Genomic DNA, 15,061 nt, shown 5'->3' on the forward strand with positions numbered 1-15,061 from the left:
TTCAATGAATTAAGCAGTTTGCAACTCAAGCAAGTCTATGTCTAGATCATGCAAAAGTTATTATTTTACCTTGGTCAGAATTAAAATCTTAATATGCTTATTGTGAGCTCTAACCCTCAAATCCCTATATGAGTGATCGGTTCAGATAAAAATGAGTATGTGGAATTAAGTGAAGAGAAGAGAGAGAAAAATAAAACATAGGTCTTATAAATTTTTATGTATGTAAGAAATAATTTTATCTCCTATAATATAAAAAATATCAAACCGAATAATAATGTACATGAGAAACTTGTGACGAGAGATAACATACACAACACGTATAGACTAATTGCTATGTACAACATACAACACTGTATGTAAAACGTTTAAACATGGATGCCTGCTTTATTTATGCCCATTTGTCAACAACTACTTTTGAATATGGAAATCAATAACATGCTCCTTCCACACGCCGTCGTCGAGATATGCCTCAAAGAAACTTACTTCCCCACTTAATCGTACAATTAACGCAGCACTACTCCTAGTGCCAAACAGACCCTGCGTATAGATTGATTGGATTGGTCAGTACTTAAGTAAAAGGTCCCGTGATTCTGATTGAAATATGTATTGGGGTACAGTTATTAGTTTACCAGTGGTGTTTCTACTTCAACAAAAATGGAGCTCAAATTGAATTCCCAATCAAGAGAGCATACATGATGTAGACGACTTTCTTCAGCTTTAGTTTTGTCCTTCATTAACTTTTGAATTACCTCCTTCACAGGTATTTCACCTTCCCCATATTTAACAAGTTGTTCTTTGAAACCCATTTCAAGACGCAGAGCCTGTAAAGAGGTAAAGAAAAATTTTGGATTTTAGTGGGAGTAAAGTTCAAAAAAAGATAAGAATTTATGTGAAGTTGGAATAATATTTTATTTTATATGATGACATATATCTGGAATCAAATATTCTATAAATTAGAATATATCTCATAAGTTTTACAAATATTTAAAATTTAAGAATATAATTAAAAAAAATTAAAAAGAATGTTTAAAATTAAAAAAGCAATGTATAAAATTAATTTATATAAGGGTAAATTGATTTAATTTATGTAAAAAAAATTGTTTCAAAATTTATAAAATAAAATTTTAATTAATATTTTTTTTATTTCAGTTATGTACGTTCAATCTCACCAAGTTTTTTTTTTTCTAGATATATATTGTTTTTACAATTTCAACCCTCGAAGGATATTTTTTTAATGTTCGAATTTCCGATCTTGAAACTCAAATAGTCACGGCAACCGGCACCAATTAGATAGCTCACTCAAGTTTTGAAACTATCTAATGATCAAGTCATTTAACCTACCCATTCACTCAATCTCCTGCATACTATGACTCTTAACTTTTTTATTTAACCAATTTTTATTTTATTTCAGTACAATTATGACACTGAAATTTAAAGTTATTACTTTATGGAAATTTCTCAATATAGTGTGATTTGTTTTTTTTTTTAATAATATTAAACACAACTGAAAGGTATATAAGTAACCTTATGCCACGGTGAGTCTAGCTTCGCGTTTGAAAGTACATGCAGCCCGGGAGAAACCTCTTGAATAGTAATATGTTGTCCTTTGGGCCTGTTGGAGATGTAAACCATCGATTTTGATGAAATATCGGCCACGATTAAGTTGAAACCATTGTAACAATGAGCCTCTCTTTTTAAGCTCTCTGCAAATTCTTTCGGATTCTTTTTACTCTGCATTATAAGTTCAAATGAGTATGAAAATCCAAGAAGAGAACCAAAGAAACATCAATGGTTAGTTTGAATTTTGGAACAGTTATACATTGAGTTTAATTGAGATGGAGAACAATTGAGACTTCAGACATAAAAAATAATGTAAAAGCAAAGGATCCCCTGATTCTCTTAGTGTTCCGGGTTAACACAGCGAGCTATACGTGCGCGTACAAGAGAGATACTCGGAACCAGGAATAGGCGAGTAGACATGTCCCTAACTGCTGCGCGTACTGGAGTAGCAGTCAGTTGAGTCAGCCAGCACTTCGAGTAAGGGAGTCTTAAGTGGGCCTTAAGATAAGAGCAGACATTAACTACACAGAGAATCCAGATTAATGTTCGTCCAAACACTTAGCATCTGAAAAAGTATCTTATCATTCTTCCTCTTTCTAGTTATTTTATTTTATTTTATTTTCTTTAGGTTAAGAATATATAATTGGATAATATATAAACAAAAATTATATAAATAATATGTGCCAATACATTACAAAATTTTGAAGTAAATCAAAAGTAAACTCAATATGTTATATACCTTAAGAAATGAGACAGGCAAATCTCCCCTACTTTTAGCCTCGGGGAGGGTACGAAGCTCCAAAACATTGGTAAGAAAAGCTATTCTTCCTTCTCTCGAACAAGCCAACCATGTCCCTCCTGCTATCTCATCTCTTCCTCCCAGTATATCACTACCTTCCCACCATGACATGGGTTTCGTAGGTCTTCATACAAGAAAAATAAAAAATAAATTACCATATGTAAAGGCATGCATGCACCCCAACCAAACAAGAAATTAATAAGAGGGGAAATAGTACTTTTGGTTAGAGAAAACTTGCCTGTTGTGATATTCATCTCTGTTATTCAAAAGAAGAAAAGGGTAGAGTGGGTGGGCTTGCCAAAGAAACAAAGCTATGCACATCCTTCAAGAAAGGGTGGGATTTGAAGAAAGGTATTGAGTTGTCTAGAGATCTCTCTTTTAAGAGCCAAAACAGAACAATCTTACTCCCAATCACAAAGTCGCAAAGCTACCAGGAAAGGACCACTCGCTAATTTTCTATGCACAATGAGCATGTTTTAGTAAATAAATTACTTAATTTATAGTTAGGCGATGCTACCCACTGATTAATGACCGACATAAGAGAGAGAGGGAAAGGAAAACGTCATTGACTAATTGAACATTTGGAAAATTGATGCAGTTTAGAATTAAAATATTGCTATTTGTTTGTCATTTTTTAAATAATTTAGATATCCATTTTTTCCGGCCACCAAAATTAACAAGCATCACTGTAACAAAACCATCATATAATTAATGTGTATTTGTCGAAATAAAAGGAATTTTTGTGCACTATACTACAATCAATTTACCTCCCTATTATTGAAAAGGGGGATGATTTGAGAAATTAAAAACAACCACTTCTAATAACAAATGGGGATATGCAGAATTTAGGTATTAAAAATTGGGGTTTATATTTGTCATTTAACATGACAGAACAAACTTTTCTACACATATAACATTTTGTGAGATTCACCTTTTTTGAAGAAAAAAGAAAAAAAAAAGAAATTACAGGACACAAAACGAATCTCTATAATATTACATAGTCATTTTTTCAAAAGAAAATAACTCTTGTAAAACCCTTAAAAATTATTTAATTTGTGTAGTTTTTCTTCACAAAAAATAATAAATAATAATATCACCCTTATGGACCTAAATTTGAAACATTCATCGGTTTGTGTCATTAAAAGTGAGAATCTAATTTTTACCCAACAGCATCTCTCAGACATTTATCAACGAGATGGAGCAAAAGTAAGGACTATTCATTCAGTGTATCCGGTAAGTTTGATTGCATTTTATATTCTTCTATTTCGTCATGATCCTTGGTTACTAGCTGCCTCATGTCCCAACGAAGCTTAGATAACTCTGGCAGTCAAGATATTTAAACGGTTAAAAAGAAAATGTGTCCTCTGTAAAACACTCTCATAAAGGATAAGAAGAATATTTCTCAATCCTACAATTTTCTTAAATATTTTATTCAAAATTTAAATTTATATCTCTGTCAGTATAAAATATTTTACGCACAAACACACACACATATGTATATATAAAAGATAAAGCCAGTTTATACTGATGTAAAAATAATAAGTTTTACATTAAATTTTAGCTTTTGATTTTTGTGCATTTGCCGGTTAAGATTTATTGAGATTAATATTTAATTAATGAATAAGACACAATATATTTTAATCGATAAATGCACGAAAATCAACCGTTAAAATTTGATGTAAAATTTATTATTTTTACATATATGTAAGTTGATTTTATCCCATACAAATTTTAACTGTTAGATGTATGAAAATCAACGGTAAAAATTTGATGTAAGACTGATTATTCTTATACTGGTGTAAAATGATCTCAGAAAAAATTATTTCTGCAGTTGTGACAAAAATAATTTGTCTGCCACAAACACAAAAAAGGAGTAAACTCCATGAAATTTTTCTCTCTTATTTTTTTTATAGTTTCTTTCTCTCAATTTTGTGGCTGTGGCATAAACTATTTTTGCCATAAGTGATGAAATAGTTTACCCCATGTAACAATTAATACTTATTTTTAGCACAAATTTCTAAATCTAACTATTAGAACATAGAGGGGGATATTTTGACCACTAAAAGTGTCCACTACCACCTTACTACTTATCAAATCACCATTGGATCAAAGAGAGAATGTTAAAAAGTTTTTGAAGAGAGAGAAAATATTAATCCAATGGTGATTAGATAGGTAATAAGATGACAGTGAAAATTTTTGGTAGTCAAAATATCTTCCCTCTAGAACATATATAACACCAGATGATTGAGTAAATATTTTTATTTAATAGATCAACTTGCATATTCTTTTTTTGTTTGGGACTACCCAGTTGACTCCCGTTGATTCAATGGCCCAAACCAGGGGACAGGGCCGTTGTTTCTAAAAGATCAGCACAAAAAACACATCATTCGGATAAGGATAAATCGCGAGGCTAACTTCAGCTTGACCAGATCCACACTAATCCACGAGTTACTACCAGAGTCACATCTGTTAACACTTTCCCTGCCATAGACACACAGAATTTTTTGTGAAAGGATGAAATTATGTATATTTCAAAATTTAAAATTAAAAGAAATTTTTTTTTTGTGAAGGGACAAAATTACATTTTAAAGACGCACTTATCACATAATACATTATGTCGAAGCTGCAATTTGGACAAAAGAAGATGGCGCCTCCATTTTAGCCCCTCTGTCCACCCCGCCGTATGTATGATATCTAAATCTCGGCTGTTAGACGCTTTTATTTCTAAAATAAAATGTTTTATCGGTTTAATTCATTATGTGGAATATTTATCAATTTAATATGAGTAAAAAGTGCACAGGGAGTGTATGTTTTTTTTTTTTTTTTTTTCAGTAAACTGAAAGGTATCCCCACCCCATTCGGGGTGAGACTAATCTCAAACCGAGCACCGTAGGACCCTTGTGGGGGCGGCTCTACCCAATCCTTTTTTTCCATACTCAGGGCTCGAACTCGAGACCACTGGTTAAGGGAACACAGCCTCCGGACCAACTGTGCCAAAGGGTTTGGGTGGGAGTGTATGTTTTTAAACCGCCCATTATCTTATATGCAATTTATGCAAATGCAAAAGACGACTATCACGTGTCATGCATGCGTATGTGATATTTATGCGACTTGAATGCTTATAACCAGGTATGCGTCTTGATCAAATGCTAATATTTCAGTTGCTAGCAAGTAAGCTGAGTAAGTGAAAAGGAAAAGGGCTCAGTTCGATCCTCATACGTCATTTTTGGGAAGAGTTTAAATATCTTCATCTCTAAATCGCCTTGCACTCCAAATTAGTTCCATAGCTGTCTCAAAGAGGCAAAGCTTGTGAGAATACTAGGGGAGCCAACTCGCTTCAAAGAAATAATTAGAGTTTGATTAATTCCAAAAATAAAAAGGTATGTGTCTTGTATTGTTTGCACATCATGCATAGAGGTGATGTGCGACTGAAATACGCACACTTTCTATATATGTTTTACTTGTATTAAATTAATAAATAATTTGTTAAAAGAAAATATTCTCCCTACATGGGTATTGAAGTTCACAACAGTGATTCAACAGAAAATAAAATGGAAATTGCAACTCGAGAGACTATTGAAAATGCTGATAGTTCAGCCCAATGATCTGACGGCCCACTATTCTTCCTTAGCCCGTCACATAATCACTTAGATAACTGGGCCTCCTTTTTACCCTCTTTAGCCCAGCCTTCTCGGAGCTAACCCGCTCCATGTGCCCCACCTCTAGATCCGTTACAATCTTACATATAAAAAAAATGTCTTCATCAAACGTTGCAAGCAAAAATTGTTGCAATTATGTAGGAAATATTAATTAATGTAATTAAGTGATGTAGAACGAGTGTCTCAATCTTAAAATAACTTAATTAATGTTATCGGAACATGGATATGCGTGTAAGTTTATTATTATCCACAAACAATCAAGTGTTACTGTGCTAGATTGACATTAAAGGATCAAAGGAAGAGGAATTAAGTTTAGCATTTCTTGGTAAAACAAGGAAAAGGCAAAGAAAAAGTTGTGGTAAAAAGTTGTTGAACGAGAAAAGAAAGAACTTTAGGCGCATGCTACCTGCTCTCTCTTAAGAAACATTCCAATCGTGGCCCTCAATCAATTTAACTAAAAAGCAAGGATTCACCTTTTTTAGTATGGTTCTGCATCAGCTAATGCTCACCCGTTTTCGGATATAAAACCACATACCAATACTATCCATTACTCCTCGTTCTAAGGCTTTTAGAATGATGGAAGGTATGGCAAATGTGACTGCTATCTGAGAAACGTGCAGTGCAGTGCCGTGAAGAATTTAAAAATCACGCTCCTACCCCACCAAATCTGATCGAAATATCTCTGGCTGTGACATGAAAACGACGGTTTCATTGCGTTTGCTTGCTACCCCATTTAGTGAAAGGTCCAGAAATTTCAATGGCTACACTTTTCACCAACGCAATCATTCATTCTAAATTTCTAATGTTTCCAACTCAAATTATTAAAAAAAAGGGGTCGAACATGACAAAATTAATTCTTGATGAGAAACGTACACATTTTGATCAATTGGAATTTGTGACCACATGGCAATTGTTGCTGGGGTCTGGGATTACCCTTTTTTTCATTTAATTTCTGTTTCATAATTGTCTCTAGTAAACATTGGTCATCCATTATGACATTGAGTCCAACCACGCCTAGTCAAAGAATTCTTCTTCTAACATTATACATTAAGTTAGAATTCACAGCTACTGCCGTGAAGGAAAAACTCGAGATTTTGTGGTTCAGCAAGCAAGAGAACCGTAGCAGAGGAAGAAATTTAAAACTTGCACGTTTTCTCAGTAAAGATGGGATGATAATTTAACGATAGAGTTTGTTCTTATTTACCATTATCACAACTATAAGATGAAGGAAGAACCACTACTCCTGTGGTGTAATATTAAAATTAAGCATTTAAAGCATAATTTTTTTCTCTGATATGCTGAAAATTATAAGTATATATGGTTAGAGTGACACCGTTAGAAACTAGTATATGAAGGGGGGGAAAGGGGGGGCTTGAGAATGTGAATTAGAATTCCTAAATTATGTGTTTCATAATGTCAGTGTCGGTGTAGGACGAAATCGACCTAATAGAGTAGAGGTCACAATCTTCATCCATTGAATAGCATGTGCCATTGTTGGAGAGAGAAGTGACGCCTCAACTCGTAAGTCACGTTTCATTGTAGATTGAAACGTTCTTGTCACGTGTTGTTGGCCATCAAAAGGATACAAGCTTTTCACCCACTAACCTTTTCCTTGACCTACCAAATCATATGATTATTTTGCTTCGTACAACAGCAAGTTAATAGAATAATTCTAATTTACTTCCACAGCTTAAGTGACTAATAAGTTTAAACAAAAACTAATTTTACATTAGAAGGATATAAAAACATCTCTTAAGACTAAAAAGTTTCATTTTTGAAAATGTAATTCAAGGAATCGCGATGCTCTCATTGTGGAAATCCCCATTTTTTATTTTTTATTTTGGTATGGAAATCCCTTGTTATGTTTGTGAAATCATGGCCCTGTATTTTTATTTTCCTACTTTTTTCCCCTTCTCAGTTGTCACCCTTTCGTCTAACCCAACAAGGTTCTGGTATTCATGAGAGGGCTTGAGTTGAAATGCAACTTCTTACACTTCTATCTCTTTCAGTATACTTCCGATTCGCAATAAATTGAATAATCTAAACCCAAAAAGCTTTCATTATGCTTTTGATTCGCAATAAATTGAATATTCTAAATCCAAAAAGGCCCTTTGACATATTGAAATGTACAGGTCTCTCATAATTGCACGACGAAGAATTTGTCCAAATGTTCAACTCTTAATTAGGAGGCGTTTGGTTCGAGACTTTGAAATAATTTCCTATGCATATGACATAGGCAATCCATGACATCCATGTTTGGTATATAGTTTCAAAATATTTCCCCATCCATTTTATTTGCATAGCAATTTAGAAAAGGTCGTGAAAGGCAAGCATAATTCAGTGAAAGACAAGTTGGGCATGGTATTGTGCATTTAGCCAGCTAAATGAAAATATGGGCAACTAAAAGCAGACCAAAATTATTATGGGCTTACTTTTGTGTTGTGTTGTCATGTGCAATGGCCATCTGTTTTAATATTAAAAAAATTATTATGCGATTACTTTTGTAATTTTATACCATTTACACATTAATATTTTATCTTCAACCAAACATAGATTTCAAAAAATTTAATCAATTTGTCAAGTAATATTTGATCCAACTAAACAATTTTTTTTTTAACTTTTCTATCTAACTCACTTTTCGTGTAGATTCTTGGTAATTATATTTTTCTAGTAAAAATATTTTTACCTGAACCAAACATCCCTAAGGATTTGTTTTGGTCGTGATTCAAATATGTCGAGGGTGGATTAATCTCGTCTTTTTTTCCATGGAAAAGTCCAATGCACTGTTGTTCCAATAAGGAGGTAGTATATGGAGCCGTATTTCAAGTGACAAAGTAGCCAGAAGAGGTTGAATAAGGTACTCCAATTTCGCAAAAAAAGAAAAAGAAAAAATCTTGGAACTCTGTAAATCCGTATTCGTTACCCCCTTAAAAAAAAATGAAACAGCTGCAACCACAAGATTAGCATCTGGTAGTTGGAAACGGCAGGCTGTGTCCGTCCGTGATAAGTGAAGAAACAGTCGCAACCACAACCACAGAAAGCCCATCCTAAATCCTGTTCATAAGTTGGGTCAAAGATTAATGGGTATGTCTTCAGCATTCAACCATGTCAAAAATAGGCCCATCACTTTCATATTAATTGAGGATTCTTCATCCTGGACTAAGTCAAGGTCCAAGAGGACCCATATGCTCCTTATAATAAAAGTAATAATAATATTAATATTAATAATAGACACGTGACAGTAGGTTAGCACAGTTTCTTGGAGAATATTTTTAGTACTTCCGTCACATTAAATAATAAGTACTGTTTTCATTTAAAATAAAATTATAAACTTTGTATTTTTTGAGAATATATATGCATAATATTAGAAAAAAAAAATCTCACTTTCTAAAAAATATGTTATTTTTTATTGGTAGGTAAAGAAGTATATTAGATATTTCGAGCTTCTTGAACGGAAGAAAAAGGGGCCCCGTTTACCGCTAATCTGTAAAGAAAAGTGAAACCGCGTGAAAAGGCAAAGCTGATGAGTGAGACAGAGAGCGAGAGAGCGGGACCCACCAACTTTCAAAGTTCAAAACTGACTTTACCAGTCCATACTTCAATTGTCATTATTGACGATCACTGATTTATATATAAAGCATAAGCGAAAATATTACAATTATAACTCTGTTGACCCTATACCTAATTGGGTAATTGGCTCCATCAAACTTGTCCCATGTAGTGCGGGATTATGCTAGCTAGCTAGCTATACCGCCAAGCAATTACCACTCTTTTGCTTGCTTAATGTAAGTGATAACTTGATCTACGAGTTCGGCATTTATTATTGACACTTACGTTACCTAAAATTTCTCCCTTGTTTATGCTTCATTTTGCATTTATATAATACCATTGACAAATTGTTTAGTCTTGAATGCAGTTAACTATAAACTGTATTTCAATATTAATATAAAAATAATGGATGACACCCAAAAAGGAAAAAAAGAAGAAAGTAAGTAGGGGTTGAGGTTTATCCATTGGAGAGCAGTAGGTTTGAGATGTAGGGTTCAAAATCAATAACCTTAAAAGCGCTCTCGTTGAACATGATTTTTAATTAATTATAGTACGTGAAATCTTGTTAATGAAGTGGCTCACTTAATCGATTTTTTGTTCATGTCGAATATACGTTGAGTTTAGCTGCTTTTATTTTTATTTTATTTTTGAAATATTTCAATCGAATTATTGTTTCGCAACTAATCCGATTTGGGAACGAGTTCAGGATTAATTGCGAAACAATGACTCTAATCCGATTCGGGAACGAGTTCAGGATTAAGACTTTAAACCTCTCCCAAAGATGATAATTGGAATAGCTGCTTTTACTTTGAATTTATGAAATTAAGTCTTCCCTCATTCTAAATTTTTTTTTTTTTTCAAAAATGATACGTGTAATCTAAATATGCTGTTGACATTGATCTTGACAAATGGCCACGTGATTCGTGTTCACATTGCAATTATAAATTGGATGCTTCATCCCAACATCGTTATTATTATTTTAAAATAAAGGAATGATAGCCATTGATTGCCATATGGATTTGATTTTCCAATTGCATTTTACAAGCAAAGATGCGGATTCCTTGAGAATAAGGAAATTAAATTGAGCAAGAATAAAAAAAACATAGTTGTGTCGTGAAGAAAAAGAACTCGCTATTGTTTTTTTAATGAAGAAATTGTACTCTGCGTCTTAGAGATGCAAGCAAACAAGGAACACAACTTGCCAATATATTATGATTTCTTTTTTCCCGGTACATGCATGTATTGTGAACTCTATTTATTTCCCTTTATATTGTCTCACAATAAGGTATTGAAAGGGAAAGTCATCGCATTGCAGATTGCCATGATAAATAACAAATGAATTTTTTAAAAGACACTAGGATCGGTCTAGTGGTAAGGGGTTTAGATAGTTTGTATTAGGTTATGTGTTCAATTTTTATCATTGTATTCAAAAAAACAAATGATTTTTTAAATGGTAAATTGATCTTCTTTGTGTTGTGTTTCTTTTTTACAAACTAATTTAGAAAACTCATTTTTTTCTTTTTTAGATATTTCAATCAGTTCATCGCTTCGCGATCATCCGATTCAGGGTGGGTCTCGAGATTAAGACTTTAAATATTTTTCAAAGATGATACTTTTCTTTCTTTTTTCTTTGGTATAATAGGAAATCTCATTCTATAATACATGTTGCTAGTCGTGAAAATTTGCCTTCATTTTATATGTTTGATGTTGGTTATTTAAAGCAAGAGGTAGACTTATACTTCTGTTCGTGCGCACGTTCACAAAATTATATAGAAAGAGAACATATTATTGGATATTTTAAAAAAAAAAATGGATTTCAACTTTTTAAATTAGTCAATAATGTTTTTTTTTTGTGCATAGACAATAATGTAGTTTAGTCAACTAATGTGCTGACATATATTATTTTTTTAACATAAAGTTTAGGGATTGAAAAATTACACTTATGAAATTATTGGATATTACAAACTTTGTTAATGACTTATAGTGATATTTATGGAGTTTGCATTTGTCATTTAACATGACACAACAAGCTTTTTTACACACACAACATTTTGTGGGACTCACACTTTTTAAAGAAAAAAAAAAAAAAATTATGACACGCAAAACGAATCTCTATAACATTACAGAATCATTTTTCCTACAACATAACTCTTATAAAACCCGATATTTATATGGGTTAAAGTTTTGTTATGTCACATCAACTAAAAGGATTTTGCAGCACACACACAAAATATCACATCACTCCATTTTCTTTTTTTCTTTTTTTAATCAACTGTAGATCTCACCATTGATTGTGTGTTCTGCAAAAAAGTTTTACTTTGCAGCAACATGATAAAACTTAAACCCTATTTATATATAGTTTACTAATAAAATTGTTCCAATAGCATATCTTATAACATTTTTTTTTATAAACTATATTTTATAACTTAAAAATGTAATTGTATGTTTTATTTAAGGGCTTTGTTTTTCTCATTTCGCATGAGAAAAGAAATTTTCCTACACACACATATTTAAGGTAGGTCCCACCATTAAGAAATTAAAATAAAAGTAAAAAACAAAGCACACATATCGATGTATGAGTGACATGAGAAATACTTTCTCCAACAACATGAGAAAGTATTTCGCCTTTATTTAAAGGGTTTTATAAAAGTTATGTTGTAGGAAAAGTGATTGTGTTATGTCATAGAGATTCGTTTTGCGTGTCGTAGTTTTTTTTTTCAAAACATGCGGGCTCCACAAAATATTGTGTGTGTAGGAAACTTTTTGTGGTCATATTAAATGATGAATGCAAAACCCTTATTTAAATATAATTTTATGGAAAAAGAAAAATAAACACTAAGTGAGAAAATTTTCTTAATCGGCTTGTTGGCTCTCTATATATAAAAGGAATAAAGTTTCTACAGTGACTTTAAAAAATTTATATAATGTTCATCAAAATGACATAGTTTTGGGGTTAAAATATTAAAAAATTAAAATGATAAAGATTATTATAATCCTGAAATAAATCAAAATTACAAACACATCATAATTTTCGCATCAAAGCGACATTATTTCATTGAACATTAGATAAATTTTTCTAAAATAATTTAAAAAAAAAAAACGAACATAAAATTAAAAACATCGCAGGGTGTAAAGAAGAATAATTATTTCTCCTTTCAAAGAAACAATAGGACTAATTATTGTCACGTGGTGTAGTTGGATATTAATAGAATGAGAATTGATACGAAAGATAGAAATATTGACAAACTTATGAAGGGAATCTAATTTAATACTTGTTTAGTGTAAAAAAATATAAAAATATAAAAATATAAAGTGAAGAAGAGGAATCCGCAGCAGCTATGTACAGTGACAGTGTGGAAGCAAAGTGGGATAAGGTGGCTTGTTTTTCACCGTTGGAACTTAACTTCAATAACCAGTCATCTATACAAAAAATAAAATTCAAATAAAAAAATAGAACGTTTTTCTTCAATTACACGACATTTTTTTAAAAAAAATTTTGGTAATTAATCATTTTTTAAAATTTAATTATAGGAAAAAGTATTTGTAATTTTAAAGGATTTATTTATGGGTTTGTTTTTTCTAAAGTTACTTTAGATAACTTTATCTAATGTTCATCGAAACGACGTCGTTTTGGGACGGAAATCATGGTATTTTTGTAATTTTAATTTATTTCAGGGTTATAATAGTCTTTATCATTCTAATTTTTTAATTTTTCAACCTTAAAACGACGTCATTTTGATGAACATTAAATAAAATTATCTAAAGTAACATCAGAAATTTTTTTTCCTTTATTTATATAATTTTAAGTGAAACGACCTTATTTTAATATATATTTGATATTTTTTATTTATTTTTTTCCTTCACAAAATTATAAAGAGAGAGAAGAAGAAAATATCATAGAGAAGAGAGAAGATAAGGTAGAAAATCACTAAAATATAGTTGTTTTACTTAAAATGATATAAAATTACATCATTTAAAATGATAAATATTTTTTAAAATAAAAATTTAAATTTAAAAAAATAATTTTGAAATTTCTAAAATTATAAAGAGATACATAATTCATTCTAAAAATTTTAAATTTTAAATTAAAAAATTATATAAAATTATAAATAAAATATATATAATAGGAAGAATCCTTTTGCTCGAGTATAAAAATAAAAAGTTTTATTCCTTATCTTTGTCATTGATTTTCGTGTATACGACACTTATAATTTATTATGATTTATAATTAATTAATAGATATTATTTAAATTAAAGAGAAAAATATTTATCCTTTTAAAGGATATAACTTTGTGTCATTTTAGATCCAAACGTTGATGTCTCTCTATCAACGGTTATGATTTATTGAATTTTAATGTGAATTATTAATCAATTAATAAGCTGTCCCACGTTGATTAATGAGAATCAACAGTTAGGATCTAAAATGACACAAAATTATATCTTTTAATTATATTTTTTAAAAGGATAAATATTTTTCCCTTAATTAATTACAATTGTGAGATAGACGAAGATCAATAATTAAGATAAAGAGTAAGATTTTTTATTTTTATACAGAATAAAAAAAATTCCATATATGATTAATTTAGAATAAATAAACTTTAAATTAAAAAATAAAATAAAATATGTCATTTTAAAAATAATACATTAAAAGATTTAACTTTTTTTTATATAACCTCCGGATATTCTTGATCAACTAACTTAATTAGCAACGTTTTGAGGTTGGGTTCATTCAGAGGCTGAAGTCTGCGCTAACGCAAATCGGAGCGCGTAATATCAACGCAAGAGACAAGCTAGCATGAATCAAGGTGTTTGATTAAGACATTAAGCTCGAGCGCTTGGCTCTGACACCTACTGCCGCCGCAATTACAGTGTTTACCTCGTGCTCCACGTGCCACTCCCACGTTCTCTTGCTTAAATCCTATGTTGTAAACCGGTCAATAAAGAAAGTTAGATATCGTGCAATTTTTTTATAAGAGACCATACCTGTTATAGATAATGTGCAACCCAGAAGGCCTAAAGAAGGTAATATAAAGAGGAAATTACGGTAAATAAAGAAAAATATTACTTTAATAGGAAAAGTTATATTTATAACCTAATTTTGTTTACAAATTTTTACAATCATATCTTAATCATTGATTTCCGTCAATCAATGGTTATTATTTTCGCAAATCAAACTCATTAATTAATATTTAATTTGCAAAGAATGATAATGGTTGATTCACGGAAATCAGCGATTAAGACATGATTGTAAAAGGTTATAAACAAAAATAGATTGTACGTATAACATTCTCCCAATTTAATATACTAATCTTAACATAATAGCAATGAACGGCTTTTCGATTAGACATTAAAAGTCTAAAATTTCACTATCTACCGGTAAATTCTATAGGTATGGAGACCTATTCTCTTTATTATTAAGCTGTTATTATGCATACACATCACTTTTTTGGCTAACGCCATTATTGACAATGCACAATGATCTGTTACACTTAAA

At 31.1% G+C, this 15,061-nt stretch overlaps 1 protein-coding gene across 1 annotated transcript; it reads right to left on the minus strand.

Moving 5' to 3' along the window:
* Positions 1 to 318: 318 nt before the first annotated feature.
* On the minus strand, positions 319 to 2,680 carry LOC133296215 (uncharacterized). Its single transcript, XM_061495166.1, has 5 exons — positions 2,598 to 2,680; positions 2,300 to 2,483; positions 1,525 to 1,731; positions 630 to 821; positions 319 to 537 (listed from the first exon to the last, which is right to left on the minus strand). Exons 1-5 carry the CDS (start codon positions 2,678 to 2,680, stop codon positions 409 to 411), a joined length of 795 nt encoding a protein of 264 aa, XP_061351150.1. The 3' UTR covers positions 319 to 408.
* Between the last annotated feature and the right edge of the window lie 12,381 nt (positions 2,681 to 15,061).

Source organism: Gastrolobium bilobum, unplaced genomic scaffold (genome assembly GCF_033153095.1).
Source record: "Gastrolobium bilobum isolate Gb01-03AN ecotype WA unplaced genomic scaffold, APGP_CSIRO_Gbil_v1 utg23400, whole genome shotgun sequence".
NCBI classification, from domain to species: Eukaryota; Viridiplantae; Streptophyta; class Magnoliopsida; order Fabales; family Fabaceae; genus Gastrolobium; species Gastrolobium bilobum.

Coding starts and splice junctions, on each gene's coding strand:
- LOC133296215 (XM_061495166.1), bottom strand. CDS start 2,680: ATGTGCATAGCTTTGTTTCTTTGGCAAGCCCACCCACTCTACCCTTTT. Junction 2,484..2,597: donor AGAGATGAATATCACAACAG/GCAAGTTTTCTC, acceptor TCTTGTATGAAG/ACCTACGAAACCCATGTCAT. Junction 538..629: donor TTGAAGTAGAAACACCACTG/GTAAACTAATAA, acceptor ATCTATACGCAG/GGTCTGTTTGGCACTAGGAG.